The sequence below is a fragment of the Rattus rattus genome, chromosome 4 (assembly GCF_011064425.1).
Source record: "Rattus rattus isolate New Zealand chromosome 4, Rrattus_CSIRO_v1, whole genome shotgun sequence".
NCBI lineage: Eukaryota > Metazoa > Chordata > Mammalia > Rodentia > Muridae > Rattus > Rattus rattus.
This window is the reverse complement of record NC_046157.1, coordinates 148,728,232-148,748,125: the sequence shown is the minus strand read 5'-3', so window position 1 is coordinate 148,748,125 and position 19,894 is coordinate 148,728,232. Positions and strand designations below refer to the sequence as shown.

General features: G+C 53.8%; 1 protein-coding gene across 1 annotated transcript in view; it reads right to left on the bottom strand.

The window, feature by feature from the left end:
* The window catches only part of Speg (striated muscle enriched protein kinase), a 49,762-nt gene extending 35,767 nt beyond the window's left edge, over window positions 1-13,995 (bottom strand). Inside the window, 8 exon segments of the mRNA XM_032901404.1 lie at window positions 4,404-4,586; window positions 5,103-5,246; window positions 6,967-8,273; window positions 10,957-11,293; window positions 11,376-11,465; window positions 12,053-12,082; window positions 12,916-12,958; window positions 13,920-13,995. Coding sequence (XP_032757295.1) covers window positions 4,404-4,586; window positions 5,103-5,246; window positions 6,967-8,273; window positions 10,957-11,293; window positions 11,376-11,465; window positions 12,053-12,082; window positions 12,916-12,958; window positions 13,920-13,952 — 2,167 coding nt within the window. The 5' untranslated portion in view covers window positions 13,953-13,995.
* Between the last annotated feature and the right edge of the window lie 5,899 nt (window positions 13,996-19,894).

The following is a 19,894-nucleotide window of genomic DNA, read 5'->3' as shown; positions in this document are numbered from 1 at the left end:
TGGGTCAGGTAAGCTGTTTGTATCCATACTAAATTAGGTGACATTCTTCTGGGTCACAGATAAGCTCCATTTTAAGTGACAGCCTTGGGGAGAAGGCCTACAGGTACCCCTGATGCTGACAGTTGGGAACAGGGAGGGAGGCCTGAGTCTGGTTGAGAAGACCTGCTTTCTCAAATGTCCAGATGCCAGTGAAATGGATAACAGGGGCTGTGTGGTGTTCTCTCAGCGGTCACTGCCATTGCTAGGGAAGAACCTGAAACCATGCATTTGGTGGCCTAGGATCCAGACCAAGAGAAGGGGGTAGAGGTTGGTGGCACATATTTCTTCTTCTCCTTTTGCCTTCATGTTGCCCAATAAATAGTCTCTTTCCTAACAAGTTCATGGAAACCTTTAAGACTAAGGTAAGTCACCATGAATGCACTCTCCTGGTCCAAATATTGGAGGGCAATTCTCCATCCTCTTAGAACCTCACCGGTCTTACTGAGCACATCGCTCATCCATTAAGATGATGCTTACATGACAGACAAGAAAGAAAGAAAGAAGAAGGAAAGAAAGAAAGAAAGGAAGGAAGGAAGGAAGGAAGAAAGAGTGCATGTATGTGTGCGTGCATGCATGCGTGCGTGTGTGTGTGTGTCTGTCTGTCTGTCTGTCTGTCTTTCTGTTTGTCTGGGTTCAAACACATGAGGCATGCAGGCAGAGGGATGAAGGATCAAGCATTCTGAGCCTCCTTCCTCTGCCCTGTGCCAGAGCTTACAGTGAAAAGGACCCAAGCATCAGGAAACAGGACCAGGGCAACACAGGACAGTGGAGAGTCAGGAGAGGAGACAGACACCTCCTCCCCAAATCAGGCTACTCATAGAGGCCTGGACAATCTCCTCCCCACAATCTCAGGGAATACCTTGGCCCCAATCTCTTCAGAGTAGCAGGGAAGGGACTGTACAGTGTAGTGGTTAGAGATGTTTAGCCACCCACTGCCCTAGCTTAGTATCCTGAGGTGAGGGGAGCTAGCAGCTGAGACCACTAACATGCACAACGAATCAAGTGACATCGTGCGAACACTGAAGTTCCTAATGGGACTAGCCACTTTCAAATGCTGGATGCTGTGTGCGACTGGTGCGCCACACGGTGCGGTACAGACACAGAACGCCTCGCTGGTTATGGGAAGGGGTGTGGCCCTGGAACACTTTGCTAACACTCCCTAGTCTCAGTTACCTTATTAGTGAGTGACAGGGACACAACAACAGAACCTACTTCAGAGGGTTCAGTTAAACGTTACTTATGTGATCCACGGTGGGCCTAGCACTTAGGAAGCACTCACCAAAGAGTTGTTATTTGTATCCAAGACTCACACTAATGTGTTACTTGAGTAAGTAATTTCCACTGCTATATCACTTATTGCTAATGCTAATAACATTCACAGGTAGATTCCCAGGCTGCTGGCCCGGCCTGGCTATGAATCATATTTTTTTCCATCTGTAATATAGGAATACCACATGCATGTGCAACACACATATATAGCTCCATCCATCTGGACACATGCACCATGCACACATACAGGACTCAATGGAGCCCAAGGAAAGAGACATGAACAGATTTGGGGGGGGGGAAAGGTACATGTTACTCCGCTAACAGAAGCAAATGCTCAGAGACAGGGCGCCTGCGTCAGTAGGCACTCAATGGAGGCTGCGGGACAGATGTGGCAGCTAGCAGAAGCTTCCCTTCAGTTAGGCACTGACCTCACACTCCAGAGACCCCCTCCATCTAAACCCCACTTAGAGTTACTCAGTGGGTGGAACTGGCTCAGGGCTCGGGCAAGCCTCCCTCCCCAGGCCAATGGCTGTATTCTCTAGTTGCCTGGGTCCTGGCTACTGTCGTCCCCAACCAAGAATTGACACTTGTGGGTTTTCAAAAGCAGGCTCTGATGGGATGATTACCCCTGGTGGGCATCCAGCCTGGTTTCCATGGCCCTGGGTATAAGGGTAGGGGAGGTCGTAAGAAAAGTCAGTGGCTCAGTAGAATTATCTTCCCACAAGACAGTGTCATTTCCCTCCACATACTCCCTGTGCTCCCACAGCAGACAACCCCATCATCACTACCTATGGACACCTGGTCTGGGACCCCTCTATTGTCCATGTCTTTGCCACCAGTGGTTCTGCCCGCTCCAGCTCCTCTCTGGGCCTCGTGGCCTCCATCCAACCATCGAGACCAAACAGTGCCTTGTAGGGTAAGAAAGTCAGCTCGCTCCACAGCCAGTGCAGAGTCTGGACCTGCCTGCCAGCCTCTTGGGCCCTGGAGCCAGTCTGATGTATGAGGCATGTTGTGATGCTTGCTATAGCCTAATGACATAATGAAAGTTTTCTGACTGCCCAGGGTGAAGCAGGCACCGGAGCCATGATGAACTGAGGACCCAGGGGCTGGAGGGCATGGAGGGTCTAGACGGCAGAGGGTTCTGGAAGAACAGGAGTGGAATCCCCAAGGCACAGCCGGTATGAAGAAAAGGGCAGGGAAGGACAGGGCACTTTCCGGATCCTCACGGAAAGCTGAGCTCATGTGCACAGCATTGCTCTCAAACGCTAACAACTAACATTTGTCTACAGCTTTACAGTCCATAAAGCTCATTCGCACATTCGCTCCCATCCGCGAGGATGGTATAATTATCTCTGGTTTACAAATGAGGGAACCGAAGCTCGGGAGGCTCAACGTGGCAGACACAGAGCTCCCAGTCAAGTGCTGACAGCTGCCGTGCCCAGAGCTGCTTTCCAAACCTTACATGGCTCCCAGGTGGCCAGCAGCCAGGACTGGGGCACCTCCATCCCCCCCCCCCCGCCCCTTGCCAGCTCTCAGCCCAAGCCAGGTATTGACTGGAATTCTGGAGCCAGGCCTGGGGCCCCTAGGAGAGCTGGGAGCTGAGTCAGAGGCCAGATCCCAGAGGTGATGGAAGGAAGGAGGCAGGAAATCCCAGAGCTGATAGAAAGAAGGAGGCAGGAAGTGGACGGGTGGACATGATTCAGTCTAGTGGAGAGTGGGGAGAGAGGAGAAAGCTTCAAAGATCTCCAGGGAGGGATGTGGAATGAAGGAAAAAGACCACAGGTCAGACATGCCACCAAAGGAGCTAATACAGCCCAAAGGCTGATACGGGAGCCCACCAAGAACTCCTAAATTGGGAATGCGTTAAAGGCTCAGGCTCTGGCATGTGTATCCATGGGCTCCGAGCCTGTCTCTGCAACACTGAGTGAAAGAAAGGCAGAGCACGAGACGTGCTGACTCCTAGCCTCCTCCAGGGCCCCATAGCTTCGTATCAAGCACGCCAGATCACTGTTCCCCAAGCTCTGGCCTCCTAGAGATTTTGGACACCCATTGGAAACATCCATTTGGTAACATCTGTGGGTTTCACCATCATCTTTTCTTGCTTCAACACCTTGCCCATCCCCCTCCCCACTACCCAAGGTCACCACATTGTTAGAGTAACCACTAAAATGACTAGAACTGCCAGGCACATAGATACTGGTCCAGCCCTACGTGAACCAGTGAGATACTGGGCTGAGACTCAGAGGAAGTAGTCTGGCACCAAGTGACGGCCCTCATAAAGAACAGATGGGACAGCCTCAGCATGGCCAACACCGAGGGGTATTCTCAGTGCTGCCTCTGTAGGGCTGGAGATCCAATGAGAACAGATACAGAACATGGCTCTTTTTGTTACTTCTATTTTCTCCTTATCCTAGGAAGAAGTGGATCTCAGAAGCTCTTGGTGCCTCTTAAACCCCTTGAACTAAATCATTCTCTTTCTCATAGACGCAAAGACAATTGACCTTTTCACTAGACGCCATTCAGAGATACCGCTTATAGCAGTGGTTTTCAACCTGTGGGTCCCAATCCCTTTGAGGTCTAGTTGTTCTTTTACAGGGTAGCCTAAGACCATCAGAAAACATAGACATCTACATTATGATTCATAACAGTAGCAAATTACGGTTGTGAAGTAGCGACAGAAATAACATTGGGGGGTTGGGGATTTAGCTCAGCGGTAGAGCGCTTGCCTAGCAAGCACAAGGCCCTGGGTTCAGTCCCCAGCTCCGAAAAAAAAAAAAAAAAAAAAAAGAAATAACATTGGGGGCATCACCACATCATGAGGTGTATTAAAGAGTGGCAACCTCAGGAAGGCTGAGAACCACTGCTCTTTAGGATTTTCAAAGATGGATTTTGCCAAACTCATGGATTTTTTTCTGGATTAGGGGACCCCTGTCCTGAGTCTAGGATCACATAAACTCCTTCCTCCAGAGAGTCAGACCCAGCACGAGGAAGAACTGTGCACACCAGGAAGCCAGGACTCGGAACCTACACCCTCATGTTCACCAGGAAGAATCCACAGTTCACCCAACCTGAACCCCCTCTGGAAGGCTCCCTACCAGGTCTCACAGCCAGAGAAGAAGCACAGCTAGCCTGGCCCAGTTCGTTGGTGGCAGTGGCTGTGTAGCTCCCAGCATCAGCAGCCTGGGCCTCTCTGAGTAGCAGTGTGTGCCGTTCACCTTCGGCCCGGATGAGAAGACGACCCTCACTGTGCAACACGGACCCATCCTTTGTCCAGGACACTGTGGGGAAGGAGGAAGAACCAGCTTACCACGGCCACAAAGGCTTTGCTGGGAACTCTCATCCTTGCCCCCACCCCACAGGAGCTCAGTTTATTGTTTTTCCATTCCAATATTTTTTTTATAATTTTTTAATTGAGACAGGGTCTCATGGGGCTCAGGCTCACTATGTAGCTGGGATTAAGGATGCTCCACCGTATCGTGCAGTGCTGTAGGGCGAACTCAGAACCATGTGTATGCTAGGCAAGCACTCTGCCAACGAAGTACATCTTCAGCCTTCTCCCCTTTGGGGAATTTTGAGGAATCTGCCCTCACTCCAGAAGCTCAGGCTGCTTTACCCCTGAGCTGGAGAAGTAGGGGAGAATCTTCCAAAATATGCCAGAGTCAGGGCAGCCCTATGGACTGACAGTTTTCCTCTTCTCTATGATGCCGTAAGAGGATTCCAGGAAACCTATCCTGTCCCCATACCACATATTCCCCACCACAACCCACCAGCCTTCAGCTCTCCCTGCAGCTCACCTTGGGGTGGGGGGTTGGCGGTGATGATACACTTAAGTAGTACATCAGCTCCTGGCGCCACCACCATGTTCTGCAGGGGTATCTCAAACACTGGTGCCTCCAGGGGTTCTTCCCCAGCGGACACATAGGAGTCGTCCGAGGACTCTGCCAGACACAGGAGGAGAGGTAGAGAGGGTAAGGGGACATGAGACTTGTGGGGGTGTTGGGTGGCAGACATTTCTGGGGAGAGGGGATGTTGGCAGTAAAGAATCCTAGAAAACCAAAACCCAGCATGAAGAGTTTCTAAAAGGCAGGGTCTTCGTGAAGCCAAGGCCTCTCTCTCTCTCTTAAATATCCTGAGACATAGGAAGGGGAAGCCAGAGCAAATGTTCTTAATCAGAACAGGGTGGCAGACACTTTACTCCCAGTTACTGCTGGCACTGGAGGGCAATGGTATATGCAGTGGGTCTCTTCACATGAATTGGCCATTTCGTATGTCCTGGCATATCTTGGAAAGCACTCTAGGGTCCACAAGACTCTCTAAGCACCCATGGACAGCGAACAAGCTACTAAGACCTAAATAGCAATCCTAGGTTCACAGGGAAATGTGGCTGGTAGAGGTGGGGAGATAGTCAAACATGTAAGGCCACCAGATTCCCCGAAGAAGCAGTGGTAGAGAGATCTGGTAGTCTTAGGAGAATCAGCTTTGACTCTGTCCCTTCAGCAGACAGTAACACTATGCTTCACCGGGCATAGAGAACCAGGAACACAACAGGAAATAAGATAGGTGCCTGCTTAGTACACACAGAGAGTTGAAGACCGCACTTCTGTGAATCTTGCTGGGCATCTTCGAAATGTATGCTGGAGGTTGAGCTCAGAGCCTCTTGCGTATTGGACAAATGCTTTCCCATTGAGCTCTCCCTCCCTCCTTCTCCCTCTAACAGTCTATCAGCTAGACAATGAACAATGTAGGTAGCCACAAGGACAATGAGGACCCCAGGTTGGCTCTCTTAACTTTATCACCTTCAACAAATGAGACCATCTCTCTGAGCCTCGGCTTTGCTATGGGGAAGGCAGCCGGGTAGCATCGGTGCTTTGTACAGCTGGTATGCAGACAGAGAGGAGGTAGCATCTCTATGGGCCTATTTGACACAACATCTGGACACTGTTGTGGGAACACCGGTAATCGTGGTATGTACGTATGTACGATGGACGGGAGCCTACAAATGCCTAAAGACTTGGAGGTGCTGACACACAGGTGAAAAATAATTTTGATGGAGCAAATTACGAGGCGGTCAGTGCAATAACGCAGGTACTGGCAGGCCCTGGGACACACTGGGGGGAAGCAGCAGGCGGTTGGGGACGGTAGTATTCTGTCGGCAATGTGATCATAGGAATGATCATAGGAATCAGTGAGGCAGGATGCAAGGTGGGGTAGGGCAGGTTAGAAGGTGAGTGCGCCTCAGACCTTCATGGCTACAAATTGGAATTGGGGCGTGGGGGTGATAGAGTAAAGGGTTAGGGAAGCTTCCGGTTTTTTCAAGAATTTTAGACTGCCAGTTCCCACAAATGGATGTGAGAGGCCGTGAGTACTCCTTAGGTTCCAGCCAGCGTCTCCGGCTGTTGGTCCTTGGCCCCACTGCCTAACAGTCCGGGCCTCCCGATCTACAACAGACACCCGGGCTGTGCTCACCACTGCTTCACTGAGCACACTCACATTGCACCCCATCAGAAGCAGACCTAACACGGCACCTTTACTCCAATCCCTGCCTGTGTCCATGCTAGAATCTGCAAAACTGACTTCAGCCTCCAAGCAGTCTTACTGTTCCCTGAGCTCTCTCAACCGGTATCAGGGGGTCACTCTCAGCCCTCTCTGTGCTCTTACCGAGCTCAGGGGAAGTAGGCCGAGCACGGCGACCTTTGCCTTGGCTGCGGGTCCCTCTACGGTCCCAGGCCCCCCAGGGACCATCCTCCTCAGGTCCTCTGCGAAGCCTCTTCTCAGCCTCAGGTCCCGCTCTGTTCTTCTCCAAGGTTTGGGGCAGAACAGAGTCCTCCACTCCCGGAGTGGCCCAGGGCAGAAAGCGCACCGCTTGGGCAGGGGGTTCCCGCTTGCGAGCAGAGGGGGCTTTTGTCCTGCTCTCTGGAGGATCCGCGGTGAAGGGCGGCACAGGGCTCCTGCACTCCTGGATGGCTCTGCTCCGGGTGAGCGGGAATTGGTCCCGACGCTTGATCTCCTGCTGTGGGCCTTCCCCCGGTTCAGTCCTGCCCACCGGCCCTCTGCTTCGGGGTCTCCCAGGCTCGTCCCCAGATTTGCCCGCGCCACTGGGAGGAGGCGGCTGGGTGGCAGCGGGGCTCACAGCCCGTGAGGTCTTGGGTGTGGAGGGCCGGGAGAAGAGTGGGGGCTCGCCGGGCTCTCGAGGGGATGGGGCGCGCTGCAGCGTGGCACGCAGGGACTCGTGCGAACGCACCAGCTCCTCCCGGGACGTAGATCGGCGGATGCGACCCAGCTCCTGGGCGAAGCGGAGCTCGAGGTCCGAGGTTGCACTGCGTTGTCGCGTGCGCTCGTCCAGCGAGGCCGCCTTTTGTTGGAACAGGCGACGCCGCTCTGCCACACTGCCCCTAGGTGACCGCAGCTCCTCCTGAGAGGCCCCGGGTGTGTCCCACGCCGCGCCACCCTCGGACTTCGGCTGCTCCAGCGAGCGAGCCTTGCGCAGGGGCACCCAGGGCCGCAGGGGCGCTGGCGGCGAGTCGCTGCGCTCCAGGCTGCGACGCCGCTCCTCGAAGAACTGCAGCTTGTCCAGGATGCGGGAGCCGGCGCGCACCAGCCGGGGCGAGCGGCCCAGTGCTGACAGGCGACCCGAAGCTTCGCTCAATGGCGTCTGGGGCCTGGACTCCACTGTGCCCGCCAGCGACGGCCCCGATGACTTAGGCTTTTTCCCTCGCTTCTCTTCGGTGGTGGTGATGTCCTCAGGCAGCGAGGGCTCCTGAGTACGCCGATGGGGCGAAGTGGGAGTAGCTGGGGGCTGGGCACTAGATCCTGGCAGAGCCCTCTTACCCACCCGAGGAGATGGTGGGGGAAGCAGAGCGGACTTGGAGGGAGGTGGAAGGGCAGGACGTGGACGAAGGGCATCACTGGCTGGTTGAGGCTGAAGGTCAGGCTCCTCTCTGCGCAATCCACTCGGAGGAATGCTGCTGCAGAACCAAGGCCGAGAGGGGTGGAGGACTCAGGAGGCCTTCCCTCTGAGACCCCTAGCTTGTGAGAGGGTTTGAGCAGTGGGGCATGCTGGGCAGGCTTGGGGTGACACGGGCCAGATTTTCCTGCCCCACCCCCATGAGGGCACAGCCAGAGCAGGTGCTGGGGAAAGGCCAGCGGCTCATGCACCAGAAGACTGGGCTATTGGCTGGGTCCAAATACAGACTCAGCCCCAGGGGTTCTGGCCAGCCCCCTCCCCCAAGCCCTGGAAGCTGGGACACAGCAAGAACTGAGCTTGAGGGGGAGAAAGGAATGATGCTGAGGAGGACCCAGAGATGAGATGGCAACGGAAAACAGAAGGGCTGGATGGGGAGGGGCTCCTCTCAGGAATGTGCCTCCTACTTATTCCTACCCAACACTGGTCCCCACAGCAGCCCTACCCAGTCTGGACAGGATACTTGTCCTTCACACTGAGCAACTGCCTCCTAACTAGGCAGAGTCTTGGGGGGGGGGCGTATCCTATTCCTGTGATGATTCCTGAGTCCATTCCTGAACACTGGCTGAACACTGCATACAGCACATGGGGTCTCTGGGAATGGAATATCCAGATTCCCATAGGTCTTGATCAATTTCCTCATGGTATAGGCTTCTGTCTACCCCACATGGGGAAAAATCTGAGTCCTTGGAAACCCTTCTGAGAAGCACAGAAGTCCTCCCTCAGAATTAGCCCTGCTCAGAAATAACTACCAAGTGGGACTGAACAAAGGGTGCGGGAGACGAGGCGTGAAGAAGCCTGTCAACCTGAAGTACCAGCTCGTCAGACAGAGTTTTGATGCCTAGGAGCTAGGCCTCAGCCTCAGTTTCCCCTATCTGGACGGGGAAAGGGCATGTTATACATGAGGGTTTGCAAGAAAAGGCTTCCGAGAGCTGTTATCATACCTGACATATTAGAGAGAGCTGGAAACTCATGAGCATGCTCAATGAATACTTAGTGTGTGTCAGGCATGAATTAAGGCTTCACTTGCATTTGGGCTTTTTTTTTTTTTTTTTAAAAGAAAAAAAAAATCCTTACAGAAGTCCCTCAACGGAACAATTGATACTGTCTCTATTTACAGATAAATAAACTTGAGGCTGGTTCAAAGAGAACCAGTGCCCTCCCAAGGTGGCAGCTAGGACTTGGTGCTGGAACAGAAGACAGATATCGTGAACCCTAAGCCTTTGCTCCTGTCCAACTGCCTCAGTTTCTGGGGACTCGGAAAGAAGAAATAGTACAGTACCATCCAGGAGCCTAAGTTCTTTGGCTGCTTCGATATAAGGATATTTTAGACTACCTGAGTCACCACCCACTCTGTAGACCCACCCCTGCCTGGAAGAGAAGGAAGGGGTAAGGGCGGGGACGCCAGCAAGGAGACAGTCTACTGGGGTGGGGGTGGAGGGCAAGAGTCCTTAAGGAATGAACTCTGGGAACTGGGTGAGGCCTGAAGAGAAATTGGGGACGGCAGAGGAGACCTCTTGCTGGCAGCTCCAAGCTCCGGGCCAGACTCTGTACCATAGATATCACTAAGGAAATGGGTTCCTCTGAAGTTGCCATAGCAACTCCAGGCTCCGGCTGGGGCCTGGGAAAGAAAGGCTGGGAAGGAGTGCCTGGTAGCGGCAATAAGATAGGCCAAGGAGCTCCCAAGGCCCCTGCCCTACCCAAGGCCTCTTGCCAGCCCTTCACTAGCCACTCTAAGCACCCTCTTAAGCAACCTACTAGGGCCCCTTACTTATTCTCCGTATGTCCACCCAGCACCTACGCCCATCACAATCAAGCCCCCTTTCAGTTCCCCAAATACCCCATCAAGTCTATCATCAGCCACTCCCCACTTCTGGCATAGCAGATCGCCCCCCCCCATTTCTGCTTTCCCCCAAATCTCCAAAAATGGCTTCAATACCTCACTCCAACACCTCCACGTGTCATGCATCCCCTTACCACATCGGCCAGGGACCCATCCTCAGGTGTGGTCCAAGAGATCATCACACCCCCCTACCACTGCTACTCCAACCCTCCCCCTCCACCCCAGCTCCCTCTTTCCACCCCCTCCTTATCTTTCAGCCCCCGGCCACCCCACCGCCCACGACCTTCCTCCACAGGCCCCTTGCCCCAGCTGCCCCTGACCACCTCACTCTCTTCTCTCTCCTGGGTGCTGTCTCGTTCCCCTGCTCTCTCCTGCTCTCCCGGGAGCTGCCGTGCAGAAAGGTTCTGTTCCTCCCAGAAAAAGGCCCACATGGGAACAGGAATGTGCAGGGAGAGGAGAAGGCAGCAGCTGCTGAGACAGCAGGCACGGAGGGGGCCTCTGGGGGGGGGGATCCTAGGACAACTGGAGCCTACATGGGCGAGGCAGGAGAGGGGCCCTGGCAAACTGGAGCTCTAAGAGGAGACGTGGAAGGGACAGAGGGGGGTCCACAAGACCACGAAGACCGCACTGTGAGCCAGCACAGGTGGGAGCAGGAGGCCGTGGGTGGGAGTGGTGTGAGGAGAGAGTGTAGCCAAGGCTAGGAGTGGAAGCAGTGGGGAATGGAGTGCACAGAGATGGATGAGGCAGAGAAAACTGGGGTGGAGGCTGGTGGAGCAGTGATGGGGCCGCACAGGACAGCATGGTGAGATGAGACAGTGTGGACCCAGGCGAAGCAATTACTTACACGTGGATCGAGAGCGCCCGTCCTCTGTACAGACTGAACGCGCTGCCATACAGGTCACTGGCCACCGAAAGGCTATCCTCTGACCCCCAGCTTGCGCCCACCAGATTAGCTCGCGATGCCCGCACCAGCGGCTCCACCCCCAGGTGCCGTGGCCCGGCCCCGGTTGTCTGTGCTTGCCTTGGGCTGCCTGGGAGGGGGCGGGTGCCACCCCCGCTGCCCGCTTCCTGCTCCAGGACCGTCTGCCCGCTGCCCCACCAGCTCACTTGCTCCTCTGAGGTGCCTGTCACGGAGGTCGGGGGTGTGTCCAGGGAGGTGCCCACCAGGGTGTCAGAGCCCCCTAAAGAAAGGAGCACAGTGAGGCAGAGGCACCCTTTGTAGGAAGCCAGTCTGCTTGCTCTTGGAGCACCCAGAAAGCTCACCCGTGGGGGTGCTGAAGGCCCTGTCATCCCGAAGCTCCAGGCGCTGGGTCCCCGGCACATCGCTGATGTCATCCTCAGCAGTCTCCGAGTCTGGATAAGAAGGGGTCTGTGTGGGCAGGGACCTCCTCCCTATGCCTCCAACTCTTCCCTAGTCGCCTCCTGCCTCCCCCACAGCAAGTTCCATCTTAACCACAGGGAGAGTTCCAGGGCCCAATCTACTCTCTTCGGCTTCTGACATCCCCTTGTCCAGCCTGGGATGCTTAAGGTAGCCCCTCCCATGCTGGTGCCCTGGCTCCATCTCTGGACCACTCATCCTCGGATGCTCACCCTTACTTCCATGGACCCCATCAAATAAACCACCCCCACCCACTTAATGGCTTACCAGGGCCTCATCCACCCTCTCCATGTCCACAACAGCTTTAGGTCTTGAATAGTAGCACCCCACATAGCAAGGCTCTAACTAGCAGGGTTCAAAAGTCTAGGTTCCAGGATCCCAGGAACAAGGAGGAGTCACCTCAGAGTTGTACTGTCAAGGCACGCAACCAACAGCAGGACCAGGCTGTCCTGAACCCCAAACCAGTCGGAAGGCATCAGGGTATAACTGAGACAGTGTGAGGAGAAGCCCAGGCCGGGTTGGGGAAGGGAGTGAGGGGCTAGGGCAGGAGCCAGCTTCCTACCGTAACTCTGCTTTCTGCAGGAGCGGAAAACTTCGCTTCCGTAGGAGCAGCAGGAGAGAGATGTGGACAGACAGTTATCAGAGTGTTTGTGGGGAGGGGCACGGAAGGCAGGCAGGACATAGGGAGGCATGAGGGTCCCTGCTGTCCAGGGATACCAGAGATGTTCTTTGGGATGGGGAGGTGAGGGAAACCCACCCAGAATGGACCAGCACTGGGGAGCCATATGCTTAGGTTGTCATCTCAACTGCCCAGACGTTCTGGTACTCTTAGCACTTACTGATACTCTCACTAGTCATACACATACACACACACACACACACACACACACACACACACACACACACACACACACCCAGCCACAGACTCAGGGCTGCCTCCTTAACTAGGAGTCAGTCCCAACTTCTATTACAGTGCTTGCACCGTATTTCTGCCCGTCTGCACTGGGCTGTGGCAGCCATCTTCCCCCAATAATTCCCCTACTACTGAATGGTCCTCAAAATAATAATAATAATAATTGCTGTGGTTAGGTTAGGAATAAAGATTCCTGGGCAGTTTTCAGCATCCTAGAGTCTATCATATTCTGTGCCTCAGTTTCCCTTTGAGTACCGAAACAAGCAGCAGCCGTGTAACCGTTGTCCACAGATGGACAAGAGACAGCCCAAGCCCTTGGTGGATGTGCTAAGGAGCCCCTTCCCAGATACCAGGACTTTTCTCTTCTTCAGGGAATAATAGTCCTTCTTGGGGTGGATAGATGGGGAGGGGGTTCCATATCTCATGGGCTATCTTCGGGGCCATAATGCCACATGAAGGGACATGGACCAAAAAGAAAGTGGGCATGGGAAAGCAGCCAGAAGTCCACGCACCATGGGTAAGTCGGCCAAAGGCCCGGCGGGAATGGCCGGTTTTCTGAAAGAGAAAAGCCAGAATGAGTTGTTGAGGGGGAGGCTTGCTCCTGAGCCCATATACCTCTCATTCCAATCTGCTGTTATCAAACAGGAACTCTACCGGGGGCCAGGGCACAGAGACCAGAGCCACTAGGTTGTCCTAGTCGTAAATGGCTCAGCTCTCCTTCCTCTAGGGTATCCAGTTGGGCTCTGGGGAGGAGCGGGGGAAGGAAGAGAGGCGGTAGAGCAAACCCTAGTACTTCCTAAGGGACAGAGACTCAGCCTGGGGTCAAAGCAGCACGCCCAGAGATACAGGGGAGGAGACAAGGAAGTCAGCGTGACTGAGGGAAGATGGTGTGGGGGCGCTAGAATTAACAGAGATGGAGAGCCGAGGACACAGATTCCTACTGCGGGGAAGGGCAGATACCTGGGGTAGGTGTAAAGCAGGCAGGATAGGGGCTAGCAAAGGGTAAAGTTATCTCTCAAAAGCCAGCGTCTCGCTATTGCAGGAAGGAGGCCCCAATACGTAGAGGACAGAGCTTGGGGAAATTTATTGAGCTCGGCTTGGATCCATGCGCTTTGCTTTCAGGATCTCCGGAATACCGAAGGCTGCAGAGTGGGGGGCCCAGGAAAAGCCGGGCGGGGACTGAAGCCAGGGCTGGATGTGGGTGAGATGGCAAAGCAGCCAGTGGGCGCTACGTGCTGAGGCTGCAACCGGGGCCTCAAGGGGTCAAGGGGGTTGAGGTTGATGGGGGGCTTCTGCCCTTCAGCGCGGGGAGGGGCCTGCGCTTTCCAGTCGCCGGCCAGGGCGCCCCCTCCCCAGGATCATGCCCGGCCCGTCGCCCCCACTCTGCAGGGCTGGGGTGGGGCCAGCGCTACTCCACCGCCCCCTCCCCTGGGCCCAGCCGCGGTGACCCGCCCTCCCTCGGGGCGCCCAGCCCTTCCTGCCCCCACCCGGAGCCGCCCGCCCCCGGAGCCCTCACCTGGAAACGCTTCTTCACCCACAGCTTCTTCATGGCGGGGGAGGGGGCCGGGCCGGCGGCCGGGCGAGGAGGGGACAGGCGGGGGCGGGGCGGAGTCGGAGGCGGGGCCGGGGGCGAGTTGGGGAGCGGGCAGGAGCCGGCACGGGTGGCGGAAGGAGCTGCCGGGCCTCCGGAGCTGGGGTGGGGGTAAGACGAAGGCGGCGGCGCCCAGAGCCCGCCCTTCCTCCGCTAGCCTGCGCCCCACCTGGCGACCCTTCCCTTTCCAGCCCTTCTGCCCACCCTGGGACAGCACTCGCCTGCTTTCCAGCTCTCCCACGAAACACCTCCCGACGCTGAGAGCCCGTACCCCCACCCCACATCTGCCTTTCGGGCCCCAGGCACATGGGGAAACTGAGGCACAGAAAGGGGTGCTGTAGCCTTTGGTTCAGGCCACTTTCGTAGGTAGCGAGAGGAGGCCTCCTTGCCGCATCCCCTTTCCTCCTGCAGGCTGGCTATGGAAGGTCAGCAGCATCTTCGCTGGCGTACTCCGCAAACATGCGCACACAGCACACTGTCAGACAGCACCCAACTCACCTCAGGGTACAGCACCGGGTGGGGGCGCCTAGGTCATGCTCGGCGCAAAGGTCCTTGGGTTGGGACTACTGGCTGTCTTGGATCCAGGCTCCTCTAAAAAGGGCTTGCCTCTTTTGGCTCTAATTTCTGTATGTTCCTGTGATGTCTCCTCCCATCCATCCATCCATCCATCCATCCATCCATCCATCCATCCATCCATCCATCCGTCCACCCAACCATCCATCCACCCAACCATCCAAACACACACACACACACAAAGTCAGTGAAGGTTGCTCATAGATATTCCTAATAATCAAAGTCAATTCATGTTCTCACAAGTGAGCTACTTACAAGATTTTTGCTGTGCGCTCCCACCCCCCAACACAACTGCCCAACCCACCTTATTCAACACCAAACACACACACACTGTGTCTAAACAAAGTTCCAGCTTCCTTTCCTAACGATAATGTACCTAGGTTTCATTAACGTTTACCAAGGGTCTGGCACTTTACAAATGTCAGCACATTCAAAACAAAGGCAGGAGCCTGAAACTCCTAAGAGTATTTCCACCCCTGTTTAACTGACAAGTGGCTGAGGCTAAGAGAACTTGCATCCCTACAGGTCTCATCCCAGCATGCACTGGGTGGTGTCAGTCCCAGCCATGACTCCAGCAATAAGTACTGTACTGAGTCTGGCCTGTACTGGTCTGTATGGAGATAAGTGATGTTGAGGACTTTGTGTGAGTAACTCATTTAATCTCCATAAGCAATTACTTGTCCCACAAAGCCATTGCTTGTCCCAGGTCACAAAGCTAATACATTGAGGGAACCTGGATTCTCTGACTGGGTTATTGACCATTATGTCGTAAAGAACCGCATGCTAGTTCTTTGATGTGTCTCCTGACCTTATTGCTTTAAACTCTTGGCACTGAAATAAATACACAGACCCAATGAATTCGGTTGGGTTTATGGTGAGATAACACACTCATATTCAAATGTAATTACTATTTCTTTTTGTTTGTTTGTTTCTCCGGAGCTCCTGTAGTTGTTACATTTGAGACCTCCCTTTTTAATTCTCATTATTTTGTTTTGAGACAGGTTCTCATTTTATAGCCCTGGCAGGCCTGGAGCTCATTATGTAGACCGGGTTGGTCTCAAATTTAACCTCTCTGTGCTGGGCTTAAAGACATGTGCCACCCAATCTGAGGGGCTTAAGGTCCCATCTTCCACCTTCTGGCTACATACGGGTGTTCTTGTCTCTCAGCCCACCGGTGGCCAATGGTATACATGGAAACACGTGTTTGAGGATGTGCACTTGTCCATCCATACTAGTTCCAGTCAGAGGACTCTAGACACCCCCCCCCAAACACAGCAGCTCACCCATGGAGGAGCTGAGTGGACAGAGGGGGGTAACATGAGCCCCTGTTCCCCAGGAGAATCCGAGGGGCTGGCACATTCCACAGCAAAAATAACCAATGGGCAGCGGGCGTGAGTGATGGGACAGCTGGGCTTGAAGAGCGGCTGGCAGGATCTTGTGTTCCTGCCCTGAGCCTGTGCGGCAACCTGAAGGACTGAGACGGAAGGTGCTCACTCACAGCTTGAACCCCCATGTTTCCTTCATGGCTGTGCATCTGGTCTACTCCGCTACTTTCTCATGCCACCCCTGAGAGCATTCCCCTTAGCTGGAAAACACTAGAGGACCCTGCCTGCCCTGATCTCTGGCAGAATGTCCTCTAAGCCGCACACATTACTCTTCTTTCCTCAGCCTCCCTCCATCGGCTTCTCTCTGCCCTTCCTCACAGCTCTATTACTCTCAAACTGTACAGGGGATAGTGTCTCATATCGGCCGTCTCTCCTTGCCAGAAACTAATCTCCAAGAGGTCATAGTTTTTGACTCTCCACACCCCCATCCCCGGGTCATATACCCCAAACACCTAAAACGGTAGATAACTGGTCCATAGGAGACACTTAATAAACACAGGAATGCATCACAAAGCTTCAAGAGCGATAGATAAGGAGAAGTAAACAACAGGTGGTGAATCTTCTGGAATAGCTGCTTTCATCCAGCCTTTCCTCCTCTGTTCTGCCCCAGCTCATTCCCGAGAAGCTGTTGGAGGAGTGGCTATCCCCCATTCCGCCCAGATCTTTAAGAAGGCCTCTCTGCTCCTCTCTTGTCCCTCCCAGGTTTCCTCTATGGTTCCACTCTGGCCCCGCCTCCTCTCTTTGATTGGCACTTGCTGTGCTATGCACACATGGCCTACGACACTGGTCCCATTTCCAGTTCCACGGTATTTTCTCATGACTTTTTGTACAGACATTCCAAGTCCAGGTGGGAACAATGGTAAGTATAGAGTAGTCCTTCCTGGCGGTTCTCCTGTATTCCTCTTCTTCCTGCCCTAAACTGTCTACCTGACTCTAACTTCTCCCTTCCATGCCTTCAAGTAGCCAGGATGGTTCACTGCCATCTGTTGAATGTTAGCCTTTCTGATAAACACTCTTCAGGTCCGGGCTGCAAAGCTTCAACTAATATACACCAGCTTCCCCTGCTTGCCCCTTCTCTCAGCTGCTCTGTACTCATTGCTTCCTCTTAAGCCACACATGCTCTTTGATCTGAGGGTACTGCTTGTTGGTCACTCGATGAGGAGCCATGCAAAGATGGGAGCCAGATGCTTCCAAAGAGATGTCCAGAGAGAGAGTGCTAGAGGCAGGCAGAGGAGGACCGCGATATCGATAGGAGAAAGGAGAAGCTCTTGGCTTACTCTTCCTGCACCTTTCTCTTTGGACAGACAATGTGGACCCAGACTCAGAGACCCGACTTTCCAGACCTACCCCTGCTATCTCACCAACAAGCCATTCAACCTTGGGCAAATTAGAACCCCAGTTGTCATATATCAATAAAGTCCAAACAAGGCTGGAGAGATGGCTCAGTGGTTAAGAGCACTGATTACTCTTCCAGAGGTCCTGAGTTCGATTCCCAGCAACCACATAGTGGCTCACAACCATGTGTAATGGGATCCGATGTCCTCTTCTGGCCTGCAGTCATACATGCAGGCAGAAAGCTGTATGATGTATACATAGTAAATAAATATTTAGAAAAAATAAAGACCAAACAGTAATCAGGAAATCTGAAAGGTTAAAGCATTAAACAAGATAGCACATCTTAACACATTTAAGGATTTTATCCTTAATCTCCTGAATCTCTGCCATTTTCCCTCCTTCATTTCCCATTTCATGCCTTTACCTTTACCACCTGCGTTTTCCTGTCTTACAAAGCTCCCACCCAGCGTCGGACTTATTTTCCAGTGTCTTGCCAATGCCCTTGCATCCTGAACTAACATCCCAAGCTTCTAAAGTGCCAGGGACCTTCAGATCACCCCGTCTCTCCCAGCCAGAAAGCATTCATGGCCAGAAAACTGCTCCTTCCGTCTGTAGCCAGGTCCTTTTTGGCTTCCTCGAGTTCCTTGTATCCTCGTGCTGTTGACTCCAAACAGGAGCGTTTTCTATGAAGTCTGAGCAATGCCGAGCTACCAGCTCAGCTTCCCTGGACGCAGAGCTGCCACTGAACAGGGACAGGAAGGGTGGGCAATAGAAGAAGCCAGACTCATCCAGTTAACCCTCCAACATCACCAAAGCCACCCTCATCCCCTGGCAGAACTGTTCCTGTAACTGGACAGACAGACATGTTCTCAAAGGTGACATGCTTCTGCTCAGTTCTCTCTTCCGGTCAAAAGCGAATGTCAGAGACTTTAAACCAAGCCTCACAGCACTCAAGGCCTTTCTTCACGCCGAGCCCTTCACCACCCCTGAGGTTCACCAAAACGACCCCAGCCAGGACACTGTACCCATAGGTCTAGGTGTATCCAGTCAACACTTATCTATGGCTACCTAGCACACCACCCTGACTCAAAAGCGGCAAGGAAACAGCCCCGCTGGGGGGCAGAGGGAAGGCCTGCATCCTCACAGATCACTGGTCGGCCAACTGATTTGTAGCTGATCCTATGACCCCACTCCTCTCCTTCCCTCCCTCCAGCTCTCTCTCTTCCAGAACACCTTGAGTAGTAGAAAGGCCCGAGATCACCAAACAGGATGCTCAGTCCTGATACGCCATAACCGGCCCTTCCCTCAGGCAGCCCGCCCTCCTCTCTGGTCCACGCTGCTCTCACCTATACTTGAAGCTGCAGTTCTCTGTGGACCTGTTCTGCAGCTAACAAGCACCATGACCGCCGTTTTCTTCCTCTGTCCCTTCCTTTCCTGGCCTCATCCCTCCTTCCTCCCAGTTGTGTTCTTAGTTTATCTACCTTAGTCTTTAAGTTATCGTTGGTCTTCAGCTTCTGTTACTCCAGACTTCAGATAGATTAAAAACTACAAGAATCTATTCCTTCAGCTCAGAATTTTTCCAAAACATGCTCCAGCCCCCAGGCCCAGGCTATAGTAGCTTCCAATTGGAAGCTGCCCTTGGGCAACCGTAGGCCAGGACTGGGCCCTGGGACCACAAGATGACTCTAGGAAATGAGTAGGGTGACACGGGGGAGAGAAGACACTGATAGGGACGAGGCCTGGCTTCCATCACCTACCGCACTCCAATGCAACCTTCTTCCTCTCTGCTCACCAAGGTCTTTATCCCCGGACTTCCTCCCCAGAATTCCATTCTTTTTTCCTCAAAGTTTGGTAGGTCTAAGACTGTAGAGAACCTTTTGAGTCAGAAACTGAACAAAACCTAAATTGACCCAAGGACGATCTAGCGGGTCTGACATCCGCCAGCCACCACAGGACCACCTACAAGACTGAGGCTCCTGCCCCTCCTCTTCTGCCTCCGTCCATCAGCCTAGAGCCCCACCGTCACAAGAGCCAGGGCACCAGCCCGACACATCCCGCTACCCTGTCTTCTGAACACTCCCATGGGAACCTCAAAAGACAGAGATGTTTCACAGGCTTTCAACACCACCCACAGCTGTCCTCATGCGTGTGTTTGTATTAACGCCACGAGAGTCCAGAGCCTCCCACAACTCACAAATGCCCGAGACACACATACAAATACACGCATACACACACATGTGGGTTCTCACACAGCCATTTCTCTTGTCAAGCCTTCCATCTGCTGACACCTGGGTCCTGTTCACACACATCTGATCTCTTCCTCTCTGCCTAGTCCTGACCACACCATCCTTGTCCTAGTGTTGATGGTGAAGAGAGAAGGTCTGGCCATCCTCCTCCCACGTGGCCTGGACCAGGAGAACTGGCCTGTCTTTTAGACAAGCATACGGGTCTGAGAGGGGCTGGTCACTAGGTCTCAAGTCTTTCATTGGAGGAGAAGAAGGTAATTCTCACCAGGGGGCTTTTCTCTATTGGATTAGAAGGATTTTTGCACTATTGTCTGAGAGGTCTGTGTGGGTCTCAGGTTAGACCCACCAACTGCTGACCCTT